Source organism: Miscanthus floridulus, chromosome 18 (genome assembly GCF_019320115.1).
Source record: "Miscanthus floridulus cultivar M001 chromosome 18, ASM1932011v1, whole genome shotgun sequence".
Lineage (NCBI taxonomy): Eukaryota > Viridiplantae > Streptophyta > Magnoliopsida > Poales > Poaceae > Miscanthus > Miscanthus floridulus.
The window spans coordinates 3,735,900-3,749,096 of record NC_089597.1 but is presented as its reverse complement, the minus strand read 5'-3'; the positions used below and the strand labels follow the sequence as shown (position 1 = coordinate 3,749,096).

At 45.6% G+C, this 13,197-nt stretch overlaps 2 protein-coding genes across 2 annotated transcripts; one reads left to right on the top strand and one right to left on the bottom strand.

Annotated features, from left to right (window-relative positions):
- Positions 1-1,577: 1,577 nt before the first annotated feature.
- On the top strand, positions 1,578-3,386 carry LOC136524793 (uncharacterized). Its single transcript, XM_066518039.1, has one exon. It carries the CDS (start codon positions 2,418-2,420, stop codon positions 3,156-3,158), a length of 741 nt encoding a protein of 246 aa, XP_066374136.1. The 5' UTR covers positions 1,578-2,417; the 3' UTR covers positions 3,159-3,386.
- Positions 3,387-4,082: 696 nt separating this feature from the next.
- Positions 4,083-7,413, bottom strand: LOC136520660 (protein NUCLEAR FUSION DEFECTIVE 4-like). The gene is made up of 3 exons (XM_066514260.1): positions 6,863-7,413; positions 5,342-6,216; positions 4,083-4,811 (listed from the first exon to the last, which is right to left on the bottom strand). The coding sequence occupies exons 1-3, from the start codon at positions 7,193-7,195 to the stop codon at positions 4,331-4,333; spliced, it is 1,689 nt and encodes a 562-aa protein (XP_066370357.1). The 5' UTR covers positions 7,196-7,413; the 3' UTR covers positions 4,083-4,330.
- Between the last annotated feature and the right edge of the window lie 5,784 nt (positions 7,414-13,197).

The following is a 13,197-nucleotide window of genomic DNA, read 5'->3' as shown; positions in this document are numbered from 1 at the left end:
CGGTCAGCCATCCCCAACCTGGTACATCATGTCCCCTCTCTATAAATTTACAGACTATGGGTAAACCATCTTCGAATGCTGGGCAAGAATGTTTCTTATAAGGTGATTTCTTTCATGTTTGTGCTTACTGTAGTACCATGAGTTCATGAGCACTCTGATTAGCACAACTTGCAGGCCTACAATATAACTAATTCTGTGGTTCGTTGCACTACAATCCATGATTCTCTGAACTTCTGTACTACGTCTACAGAAGTTGATAACTTGATATGGCAAAGATGTATGATAATTTCAGGGTTTGTCGCAAATTGCCATGCACTAGGCTATAGACGAATGCTCGATGCATATTTTGGGTTTGCATAGACCAATAATTTGAGAGTCATTTCATTAGTGCTACTTATACAAGTTTAAGCATTGTATGCTGTTTAAAAAAAATCCTATGTTTCAGGCATTGCAGTGAACCACGCTGTGTGCAGCAAATAAAGAAGCTACCTGACCTGACTACATTCCAGTGACATTTATTAGTAGATACAATAACAAAGGCTACCTATTTAGGTACGACAAGCTACCCTCGACATTTCCTTTACCGTTTCCAATCACCAGTAGGCATTGTCCTGTACCTTAGCAGAAATCTCTAAAAATAGTTCAATTTGCTTTCTTATGGCAAACCTAAAAATTGATTTTTTCCCTCTGAAGTTATTTATTTTTGTAGGCCGCAACTGTACGACATTGTCAGTTGTTCCGATGGATGATCTCCCTACTTCTACATTCAATGGTGAGCCTCGGGCTATGAACTTACCTACAGTCTCTTTTCCTGACGATGAATAGAAGGCTAAGCTTTGCATACATAGGTTCATACACACACTGGTCAAAAAATAAATCGGAAGTTCCTGGAGTACTAACACTATTATACTTACTATTCTTAGTATAATGAGCCATTTAGATTATCTTTTCCTCTCTCTTTCTGCTTTTGACTGCTACTAAGTATGGATATTTTCCAAAAAAAAAAATGATCTCATAGCCTGGGCTTTAACTGCTGCTCTTGATGCATTTCCCTTTCCACATTCCAGTCTGTCATTCAGGTTCACCCAGGTGATGGTATCTCAGCTGTTGGTCCTATGACTCTGAGCATATCAAATAGCAATATTACTTCGATGCTTCCAAACCATCCCAACTGTTATGTTGATGCAGTCTGTCCTTAGATTGATCTTTGTTTTTGTACAAACATTTTATTACTTCTTAAGTGTGAGGTGTCAGGGTGTTACTCTATAGCTTCACCTCTGCGTTGTGCACTGAAACCTCTCTGCATAAACTCTAGGTTTCTCCGTAAACTTTGTTTCATGTGCTGCTGCACAAGCTCAGTTATAGCCCTGTTCGCTTGGCTTATAATCTCTTACTTTTTCAGCGAACGAACAGTATTTTCCTCTCAAACAAATCAACCAACAGTACTCAGGGTATAATGTCTTTTACATACTTTGTTTATAATGGACTTACTTGAGAGTAAACATCCAGCAATGTTTTTATTCACAATTCTTTCATTATTTTCATGTCATCACACTTATTTTGTTAATTGAAATTGTTTACCGCTCTTAAATGTATTCATCTTACGCACTATAATTTCTGACTTCTCCTTATTCAATCATATTTGCAACACTCTCCCGCAGGGTACTGACTAGTATAAGAAAATTCTTCTACTGCGGTCGTTATTATTGGTAACAACCCCGGCCAGAACGGCAGAACCAGAGAAAGTTCAGGAACAACAACCAACCCCTTACTCTGGAGTCTGGACAAACCTCGAGAGGCTCCGCGCATCCGTCGTGGTCCTTCCACTTCCACTTCCACTTCTGCGCATCCTGGAGCTCGTCGTGGGCTCGCGCGGCTCTCGCCAACCGGGACTCTATTGGTTGGGCCGGCCGAGCGCGAGACCAGCCGCTGTGCTATGTTTTGGTCCGGCCCAAGTCCTAAATTCGGCAAGCCACGCGGCGCGAGGCTGGGCCTAGACCCTGGAGGCCCGAGGCGCTTTCGCTTTCGTTTGGATCCGCCGACGATCCATATCCCGAGCTGCACTGCACATGGTGCGGCGGCGGCGTGCCCGGCGTCTCAGGTGCTCGTTTGCGCACGGATCCGCCACCTGATCCCACAAAACGGGCGCACGCACGCACGCGCCCCCCTCTTCCGTGGGTGGGCGGCCCACCGGTCCGTGCACGGTGTAGCGGCACCAGTCTGCCACCACCCAGCCAACAACCTCTCTCGGCTCTCGCCCGTTTTTATAATCGGGTTCACGTGACGCTACCCGCCCATCGGGCAGTGCCACTACACACCAGAGCGCGCACCCGCACGGGCTGCCACCGCGCGCGGGAGCCTCACTTGCTGCTGCCGTCGCCACTCGCCGCTCCGCTCCGCCGAGCGCGAACGAGCGAATGGACTGGTACGCGTGGCTCTGCAGGGCGGGGCTGCACCCGGACGTGGCGTTCGAGTACGCGCTGCTGTTCGCGCGCAACGAGCTCGGCGCCGCCGACGTGCGCCACCTGGACCACGAGTTCCTCCTCAGCATGGGCGTCGCCGTCGCCAAGCACCGCCTCGAGATCCTCAAGCTCGCCAGGAAGGATCCCTCCTCCTCCCACGGCGGCAGGGCCACCGCCGTGCCCGCCATCACCGTCGTCCTGCCGTGGCGCGCCACCAGGCTGCTCGCCGCGGCCGTGCACCGGTCCGCGCGCTCGGCGCTCGGCCGCCTCCGCGCCTCGGTGTCCCACTCCCGCGGCCGGGACCGGGACCGCGCGGCGGCCGTCCTCGCCACGCCGCGCCTGCTGCCTCTGCTGCGGCACCGCGGCGGGAGGGTCGCGCACAGCAGCTGGAGCAAGATCGCGTCGCCCGTGGCGGTCCGTGGCGGCGGGAAGCTGCCGATGCTGCCGCACGTCGGCAAGCCCGTGCTGCTCACCAACAGCTACGCCGATAAGTGGAGGGGCAACGGCGGTGCGGCGGTCAGGACGCTGCCCGCGCCCGCTGGGTCCATAGCCGCCTGCCTCATGAGCATGGACGTCTGCAGCTGCGACGAAGACGAGGAGGGGGACGGCAGCGGCAGCGACGTGGAGGTGGTGGTGGACGTCGGCGGCGAGGAGATGCGGTGGGAGTCCATGTTCCAGGATCTGAAGCCCACTTAGCCCGGACGCGCTCGCGTGCCCTGCACCTGTGACCTGCCGCTGCCGGCCGGTGCGTACCAGCCGGCTGCCGCCATCCAGCCGTGTACGTACAACGAGCGAAGACAACGTGCATGATGGCCAGTGGCCAGTGGTCAGTGGTCACTACTCACTAGCTATGCTACCTGCTGCCTGTTACTGTTATTGCAACTGTCTGTGTAAATGAGTGTGAAAAATAATGCCATGTGTCATTCTCTGAAATTTTGAGCTCGGAATGGAATCATCGATCCATGTTCACGCGCACAGAGGTTGTAGGATCTCGTTCCTGGTGCGATGGGATCACGAGTTCATGACGATCAAAAATACCTGAAGCATTTTCGTTCCTGCTGTGAAAATATTTTAACGACTACTACTCGCCTGTCGTTAGTGTGGAGTCCTGACAACAGGATGGAATAGATGAGGGGCCATGTTCCCAACGGAGACAAATCAAAGGGTGGCGCCAAAACGAGCCGTATCCAGATCTGAACCGACGGGGCAGCTTATCAGTTACTCTCACAACAAACCAGCACCAACCAGGCTTATCAGAACAGTCTCGTCCATTCAAACTGAGGACACGGCGTCTGGATGTACGGAAGTAGATCTGTCGGATTCAGTAAATTTTAGCTGGCCAACCCTGGTCAGATCTCAACCACTGCCTGTTCAAAAATTTCAGTGCTGATGCTGCCCTGGCCTGCCCAGGCCTTGAAGAGGACCTGTTAACCTGCCGACCATTGCCCTGTTTTTAGGCCACGAGTAAACCAAATTTTAAAGACAGCATGATTAAGACCTGAGATGCAGTTTATTTCACAATTTGAGAAACATGCAGATATTTCTCAATATCATGAAATCCGCCAAAAAATGTCCATGAGCATGTCATATACAAGCACCATCATTCTACACAAATAGGGATTTCACCTAAAATTCGGACCTCAGCACGTTAACCTGGAGCAACAGCACGAGCATCTGGTACAAGTAGCAGCACGAAACCATCACCCCCTCCTCATATTAGACCAAAAAGGACCCAAAATTACAACACAGAGCACAAAAATAAGGTGCATGCTCATGAATTGCAATAGATCATTTACGAAGCTATTCAGACATCATACTGGATTTATTGTAGTAGATGCAGAAAACACTACAGCTCGTATCACCGTCGGTCAATGTGCAGAGTTCCTGGGCTGGCTGAAGGATCCCCCCGCATACAGCATCTGATACACTGGCCGGACCCTCACCGTCAGAACCGTGCTCAGCAATGTGCCCAAACAAGCCGCGCCGGAGAGGACACAAAACGTGAGTCTGAAGCAATTAGGGCCATAGCATGCAATATCCGACCCTGATGTTGTGGCATGCTGCTCTGCCACTTCGAGATCGTAGACATACCCCGCAAGGGTGTTAAACAGGTATGCGCCTACTGGATTCGCCAATATGATGAAGTTGAATATCTTTCCGAAGTGCTTTAGTCCGAAGAGCTCTGATGAGGTTGAGATTATCACGGAGAGCAGGACACCATAACATATGCCGAGTAAGGCCACAGAGACGTAAAGTGTGGCAAGCTGACCCAATGCAAAGAGCAGGTATGTAATTATCATCACGACTTGGGTACATATGATCAGAACACTTCTCGGAAGTGTCCTTGACCTGCAAAAGAAGATTGTAAGTTAACCATAGGATGCAATGGCAACAATTTTGAATCTCAACAAACTCATGTCTATCACTCACAAACAAGAAAGCTGTTTGCTACATTACATGTTTCTACACATGGGATTCAGGATTTTCCTTACTGTTTGTCTTCAGAAAATGGACCCTTCGCTAGTTTGTCAGGCTTTCATGTTTTCTATTCACAATTTTTACCCAAGCTATTGACTAACACGAGAGGAGATGCATTGGGCTGCTACGGAACTTTTCCTCAGGACAGAAATTCAAAACTTGAGACTGTAATGCAGTTTTCTAATAATTCAAAGGGGGGTTAACATGGTTAATAAATTTGGGCAGTTAGGAGCTATAATAAAGACACATTGGTTCGCTACCAGATCTCTCTCAGTAGTCAGCGCCCACTAGGCCAAAAACAATGTGAAATTGATAGAGCTATTAAAGCCAAGAATGGCCCATCATTAAAAACAATTATTTCAAAGAGTAAATAGCTGAGTAAATATAAGATATTCTGTTACCTGACAAGATACTCAGAAACAGCACCACCTCCCAGCCGGCCAAAAAAATTGCAGAAACTGAAGACAGAGAGTGAGATGGTTGTGTCGACAGCACCTGCAGCAATGCCTATTTGTGCTAGATTATTAACAACAGTGATTCCAGATCCAATGCCAACAAAGCATATTGCAAAGAGAAGCCAGAAATCGGCCTTCAGTATTGCTTCACGAAACCTGAAATCTTCTCCCCTTCTTGGTCTTCTTCTCTTAGGCTTTATAGCACCTTCACCCTCAGCTAAGAGAATATCAATGTCAAAGGAATCGTCGTCTTCAAGATTACCAAGGTTTGATTCGGAGGAAGAAGGCAAAAGTGGTTCTGTGTGATCATTATCAGTCGTTGGAGAGTGTGAATCTGATGGGCGTTTTTTCTTCGGGAATAAAGTCATCTTCAATGGTATTGTCAGGGGAGCAAAAATGAGAAGAACCATAATGACAAGCAGAGAATAGTTGATAATGTCATTGAGAGTCACGACATGATCCAATATGGTAGCACCAACCAGATAAACCCCAAGAAGAATGCTCGCCATTTGTGCAAACAAAAAATGGACTTGCTCTGCATTCGTCTCCACCAGAGAGGGTTCACAAGGCTGAACAAAGTACATTGCCAGAAGGCACACAGCAGGAATTCCCAGAGTGAGAAAGAGCAAAAGGTTGATGGGAGAATCACGGAGCACTCCAGTGTATATTGCGGTGTAAACAGCGGCACTTAAACCCGAGTACCCTTTCAGAATGCCAGCAACAGCACCTCTGCTGAGTGGGAAGTTCCTCATGTTGGTCACTAGAACGGCAGTCGCCAACCATGCACCACCATTGGTAGCAAGACATAACGCAAACCATATCTGCAAGTAGGGTCATTAGTCAATTTACACTAGATCCAATAAAGTAAATCCCAGACTGGAAATACACTGCTTAGAGTAGGTGAAAAAGTTTGTCTCAAGTTGAAGCTAGCAAAAAGCTAACCTCAATTAAAGCCTTAAAGGGGAAACATGAGTGGTGCTAATTCTAGAACACCCGATCATCCTCCGGTGAGATCTGGCATGTAAAAGTCCTAAATGCGTGCATATTGCAGGTAAACTAAGTGAAATGCTGCATTTTTGTTGACCCAAGTGTAATCAAAATTTGTTTGCTAGCGTTTGACAGGCAGCTTGTCCCCATTTGTTTATGGAATCTCAGAAAGAGACATCTATTTTCCCTCAAGCTTATACCATAAGATGTTTAACCATTTTTAGGGTAATAATGGAGAATAAATCCCAAAATCAGCATAATGTTTACTTGCACAGCGCAAAAGTGCCAAAAAAGCGACCACTTGCCACAAAACAATGCCTTCCACGAAAAACTGAGTAACTCAACTTCCGTTTCACGAACGCATAAACTGGATCTTTAAAATCGATCAGCAATGTCTTTCGCGAAGAAAAAAAAAATCGATCAGAGTAAATTGATGAGAAGTAGCAAAACGAAGAGCGACAGTGGCGGTCGGCAGCTCACCAGCCAGTAGGGCAGCGCGGGCGCGACGCCGGAGACGAGGAGCCAGGCGGTGCCGTACCCGAGCAGGCACGCGCCGGCGCCGATGAGGAGGAGCAGCGCCGGGTGGAGGCGGTTGCAGAGCACCCCAGGGAGCAGGCCGAGGTTCTCGCCGACGTCACAGGCGACGCCGAGCAGCGCCAGGCGGCTCTGGTCGGCGCCCAGGGAGACCTTGAGCGCGTGCGAGTAGAGCGCGAACGTGGAGCTGGCGCCGCCCGCGACCTGCACCCACGCCGCCGCCCCCAGCCCCAGCCACGGCGGCCGGCTCCCCGCCTTCACTGACGCCGGCCCCCGCATCTCGCTCGCTGAGGGGAGCAGCCGGCAGCGTGGGGGAGGGGAACTGCGGTCGGGATCGCGGGTCGGTGAGATTTTTTTATGGGGGTTTGCGCCGTACGGCTGTCCGCGGGTGAACTTTGGGAGCTGGGCTGCCTGCCTGCCTGGCTTCGCTTGGAGCTGGGGTTTGCCGGTTGGGGGCCGTGTGCGCACGGACGCGTGGGTGGAGGAGGACCGGAGCCCGGAGCCCGGAGCCGGAGGTGGGAAGAAAAGCGGGGTAAGTGGATGTACACAGACAGGGACGCGGATCGCAAACCATCGCGATTTCGATGGCGACGGGTGGGCGGCACCGGCCGGAATGTGATCGCGGCAGATTTCGCTGGGCCGCGCCGGCGCAGTGGAATGGACCAAGGATTATTAGCAGGCGTGATGGGCCCGTGCGACTGACCTGCCCGTGGCCTCGCAAGTTTTCTTCATGGAAGAGTTCCATTTCATCTCAATCAATCAACTATTATAAAAGTCCGATTTGTCATTTTAATTACACAAAATGAACTTTTAGACTCCTTGATTTTCAAACTGTTTGTTTTTTCTTCCTGAACGAATTTGATAACGGTTTAGAGAACTAAATCGGATCTCCTTATAGTTCCGTGAGTAAATTAGACTTTATATATAAAAAAATGCAGAAATAATTTTTTCAAAAAAACTTATTGCAATATTTTATAGAAAAAGTATGTATTTAAAAATACTAAAAATCTGATTTAATCTTATTTCTAAGATTAATTTAGATTTCAGTATTTTAAAATGCATACTATTCCTAGAAAATTTTTTGGATAAGTTTTAAAAGATTTATTTTTGTAGCATTTTTTTATAAAAGTCTAATTGATCACTTGAGTTATCAGGAAACTTGATTTTGAGGTGAGACTAATGGGATGCCATGTAGGACGACTAATATGGCACCACCTACCACATCAACCAAAATCATTGTCAAAACCACTCAGTAAGGTAAATCAGATTGTTTCAAAAGTTAGATGGGTTTAAAAATCTATTTTTTTTCAATTGAGAGAGGCAAATCGGACTTTCAGAATAATTGAGGAGGTCAAATGGAACATATGCAAGGGAGATAGACCGATAGGGATGCCAATAGGGCCCCGATTTGGGAATTCATCTATTAGAGGATGAAGCTTATTCTCCCCCATTGAGATCAGGAGAAAAGACATCCTGAAGAATGATCCCCGCAGCGCACCTATATCACTGAAATTTGTGATGTAATTGTTATTTAGTGTTTAGTTATGTGTATTGCCATAGAGTATTAACATTTTAACGATGGACAACATTTGTACGTTGCAGTTCATCAATTGTACACTTGCGCTAAAACATACTCCCTCTGTCCAGAAAAGAATGCAACTACGGGTTACGTGCCAGCAAGAGTGGATCGCATTTGACCAAATTACTAGTGAATACTATTTACATTTATAGCTCTAAAATAATTTACTATGAAAATACATTTCGTAATTAATCTAATGATACTTATTTGATATCATAAATATTGATACTTTTTTATCTATAATTGATCGAACTTAGAATACTAAACTATGATACTGTGCTAGAATTATATTTTTTTTTATGAAAGAAGTAGTACTTACTTTTATTATTAAATTGGAAAGTACCTATGCCAGGATGGGAATCCCCATGGGGATCATTCCTTGCGCAGGATCAGGGAAAGGGACCAAATCCCCGGCCCTCCCCCACGGGTTTTGTGAAAACAGTGGTTTTTTTCTCACTAGAACGAAATGTGAAGTCATTCCTCAACGAGAAATTCCTCGTTGCCATCTCTTGTGGCTATGGTCAACCTGCACCCTACAGCTACATCCGCAAGACCGCAAGTAGTTTTTGCGGTTGGTCCTTAAGACGTTAGTTTGGTGCCCACTTTAGCTCGACAGGTCTTGGTCTGTCACCTGACCTTAGGCTTTAAGTCATGGGTAAACTACATTTTTCAATCCTGAACTTACAGTGTTTGGATCTAGTCACTAAAGTTTAGGAGATGTCATATGGACGTCGCATAGCATGTTCGGATACTAATAAAAAAATAAATCATAGAATCCGTCAGTAATCCACGAGATGAATTTATTAAGCCTAATTAATCGTCATTATCACATGTTTACTGTAGCACCACATTGTCAAATCATGAACTAATTAGACTTAAAAAAATCCGTCTCATAAAACAGTCTCAATCTGTGCATTTAATTTCATAATTAGCCTATATTTAATACTTCATGCATATGTCCAAACATCCGATGGGACAACGACTAACGTTTATGAGATGAATCTCAACACCCCCTTACACAGGAGTATGAATTTAACCCTCAAACTATGAAACCAGGCAATGAAGATTTTTTTTTAATTTTTAACACTTTTTGTAAACTAATTTTAAATCTAATACTGTTTAATTTTTTTTTAAAAAAACTAACACTTTTGGTCGCGCTTATTTTCCTAGCGCGGCGAAATGCCTGTGCCGCGCCATGCATGGTGACACGGCGAGAGGGATGATATGGTGACGACCGAGGCGCTGACCGGTGACGTGGTAGGGTCTGCCGCGCCACCGATCTTGGCGCGGCACCGCCGCGCCATCCCTCACGGCGCGGCAGGAGAGGCCAGGAGAAGTCGACGCCTAGGAGGCCAGGAGAGGACGACGCAATGTCTGCACTCCGGAGACTGTAGACGCTCCTCGTGAGCGCCCCATGGCTAGGTCCACGTGTCAGATCCCGTGTATGTGTCGCCATAAAGAAAGACACAACGTTTGGTCAGATTCCCTGGTGACCATAAATAAAACAACATAGACCACGACGCCTGCTCAACCATGTGGCCACAAACTGCTAGCACTTGTTGCAGCTCTGACGAGACGACGCCTCCCTCGTGAATCATGATGGTGGTTATCCGTGTACACACACAGAGATGCTCGCTCATGATGCACATGACCTGACCATCTGTGTTCTCCACGGCTTATAATATAATATAATATTATATAATATAATATAATAGTCATGAATCCATGTGATGGTCATAGCGTGGCTTGGCCGAAGCACTGATGAGCCCTCGTTGGAGGAGCACCTATATTATATTATATTATATTATATTATATTATATTATGAGCAGTGGAGGACAGGATCATAGGAGAAGCAACTATATATGAGCAGTGATCATTCGTGCTCACATACGGGATGGACACAGATGGTCAGGTTATGTGCATCATGAGTGAGCGTCTCTGTGTGTACATGGATGACCACCGTCACGATTCACGAGGGAGGCGTCGTCTCGTCAGAGCTGCAGCAAGCGCTAGCAGCTGTGGCCATATGGTTGAGCAGATGTCGTGGTCCATGTTATTTTAGAAGGTGTTTGGTTTCAGAGACTAAAGTTTAGTTCCTATCACATCGGGTGTCCGGATGTTAATTAGGAGGCCTAAGCATGAGTTAATTATAAAACTAATTACACAGATGGAGACTAATTTACGAGATGAATTTATTAAGCCTAATTAATCCATCATTATCACATGTTTACTGTAGCACCACATTGTCAAATCATGGACTAATTAGGCTTAATAGATTCGTCTCACAAATTAGTCTCAATCTGTACAGTTAGTTTTGTAATTAGTATATATTTAATACTCTAAATCAGTGCCAAACATCCGATGTGACAGGGACAATGTTTTCCTAAACGGTAAACGGTCTTTACATTGTCACCCTTCGTTTAGCGTTTAGACTATTTACACGGTGTTTAAACGAAGTTAAACGGTCTAAACGGTTTTGTACTTTTAAAAAATACATATAATTATATATGTGCATGTAAAAAATCAAGTATTCTAACATTTATATATATATCTATCCGAATAAAAATTTATTTTTGTATGTATATATATTTATGCATGTGAAAAGAACCAAATATAGATATTTATGCACGTAACATATCAAGTGTACATATTTATAAATATAATAAACTTAAGTATACAATTTTATCCATACAAAACTGAACTAGATTTACCTCATGTTCGTCTAAACAACTGTTTAAACAGCTGTTTAGTCCGTTTAATGATGTTTATCTCCGTTCTGTTTAAACCGTTTTTCCTCGTTTTTTTATTGTTGAAACGGTCAACCGTTTAATTTCCGTTTACCCCCCTAAACAAAATAGTTTACCACCATTTACCGTTTACTGGCCATTCTGTTTAGGCAAACACTAGACATGGACTAAAATTTAGTCCGTGGAACCAAACACCCCCTTATTTATGGTCACCAGGGAATCTGACCGAACGCTATGTCTTTCTTTATGGCGACACGTACACGGGATCTGACACGTGGACCCAGTCATGGGGCGCTCACGAGGAGTGTCTACAGTCTCAAGAGTGTGGATGTTGCGTCGTCCTCTCCTAGCCTCCTAGGCGTCGACTTCTCTTGGCCTCTCCTACCGCGCCGTGAGGGATGGCGTGGCGACATCGCACCAAGATCGGTGGTGCGACAGATCCTGCCACGTCACCGGTCAGCGCCCCGGTCGTTGCGACGTCATCCCTCTCGACGCGCCACCATGCATGGCGTGGCACAAGCATTTCGTCGCGCCAGGAAAATAGACGTGGCCAAAAGTGTTAGTTTTAAAAAAAATTAAACAGTGTTAGATTTAAAATTAGTTTACAAAAAGTATTAAAAAATCGCAATTGAGACCTTCCAACTTACAAAACCAGGCACTTTACCCCCTACCCTGTTCCACCCTGGTTTCACAGTGACTTGACAGTCCGTAATTCCACCCTGCTATGGCATCATAAATAATATTGACATCAATATGGATAGCAGAATAGTAATTGAAGCCAACAACATGCCATACGATATCTCAAAATACAAATTCCATAAGCCAACAACATGGCAATGACAAGTCTTCACACATAGGCCAACAGTTAAAGGGTCCCATAATTAAATAAGACAACATATAACTAACAGAGTTCTCACATACACATGGATAGCATAGTAACATAGCAACAAAGTTCTGACATACACATGGATAACGTAGTAATAGACCAGACACTTTAAGTCATAGCTTCATATCTTCTTGCCACTCCCAGATGATGAAGCACCACCAGCAGTAGGAGGAAGCATCAAGTACGGCTGGAACTTTGCCAGTGTTTTTCTCTCTCTCTTTGATGGTTCTTGAGCACTGACTTTTGTAGAGGCTGATCCAGAGCTTATATGTACTGTGACACTAGAGCTTGCTTGAGATAATGGTAATTGTGCCTTGAGGTTTAGTGTAGTAGATCCTCCTTTGTCTGTAGAAACTTTAGCTACAACACTAGTTCTTGCCACACTCCCTTGATTTATGCCAATGGACAACTTTCTCTTTTTTGTGGCTACAAACAAATAAGATTGAGTCATTACATTTTGTTAAGTGCAAAAGAAAAGCTGTGCATTGTTGAAAGAAAGTAGGCTAACCTAAGATGTTTCCGTTGAAATGCTCAAGTGAAAACTTCTTTTCCTACTATTGCCTACAACTCTTGCACTAGAACAACTTTGTTGTCCACTTGACATTCTCACAGTTGCAGATTTAGAAGGACCTAGGCTAACCTGAGATGTTTCCATTGAAATGCTCAAGTGAAAACTTCTTTTCCTACTATTGCCTACAACTCTTGCACTAGAACAACTTTGTTGTCCACTTGACATTCTCACAGTTGCAGATTTAGAAGGACCAACAAGTGTTGACATTCTCAAAGGTGTAGATTTAGAAGGACCAACAGGTGTTGACATTTCATTCCTCTTAGCACATGATTTCCTGTTGTGCCCAACTCCTTTGCAATTCCTGCATATGATAATTGTGCCTACATTGGATATCCTGTTGGGTTTAGGCTTCTCAATTGACTCTCTCTTCCTCTCTTTCTTGGGCCTTCCTGGAAGTTTAACATTTAGTGGAGCTAGAGGCTTTTCCCTTTCTGAGATGGGCCAGTTGTGCATCCCCTCTACTGGTTGTAGGTAGTGACTGTAGGTTTTCTTAAATTC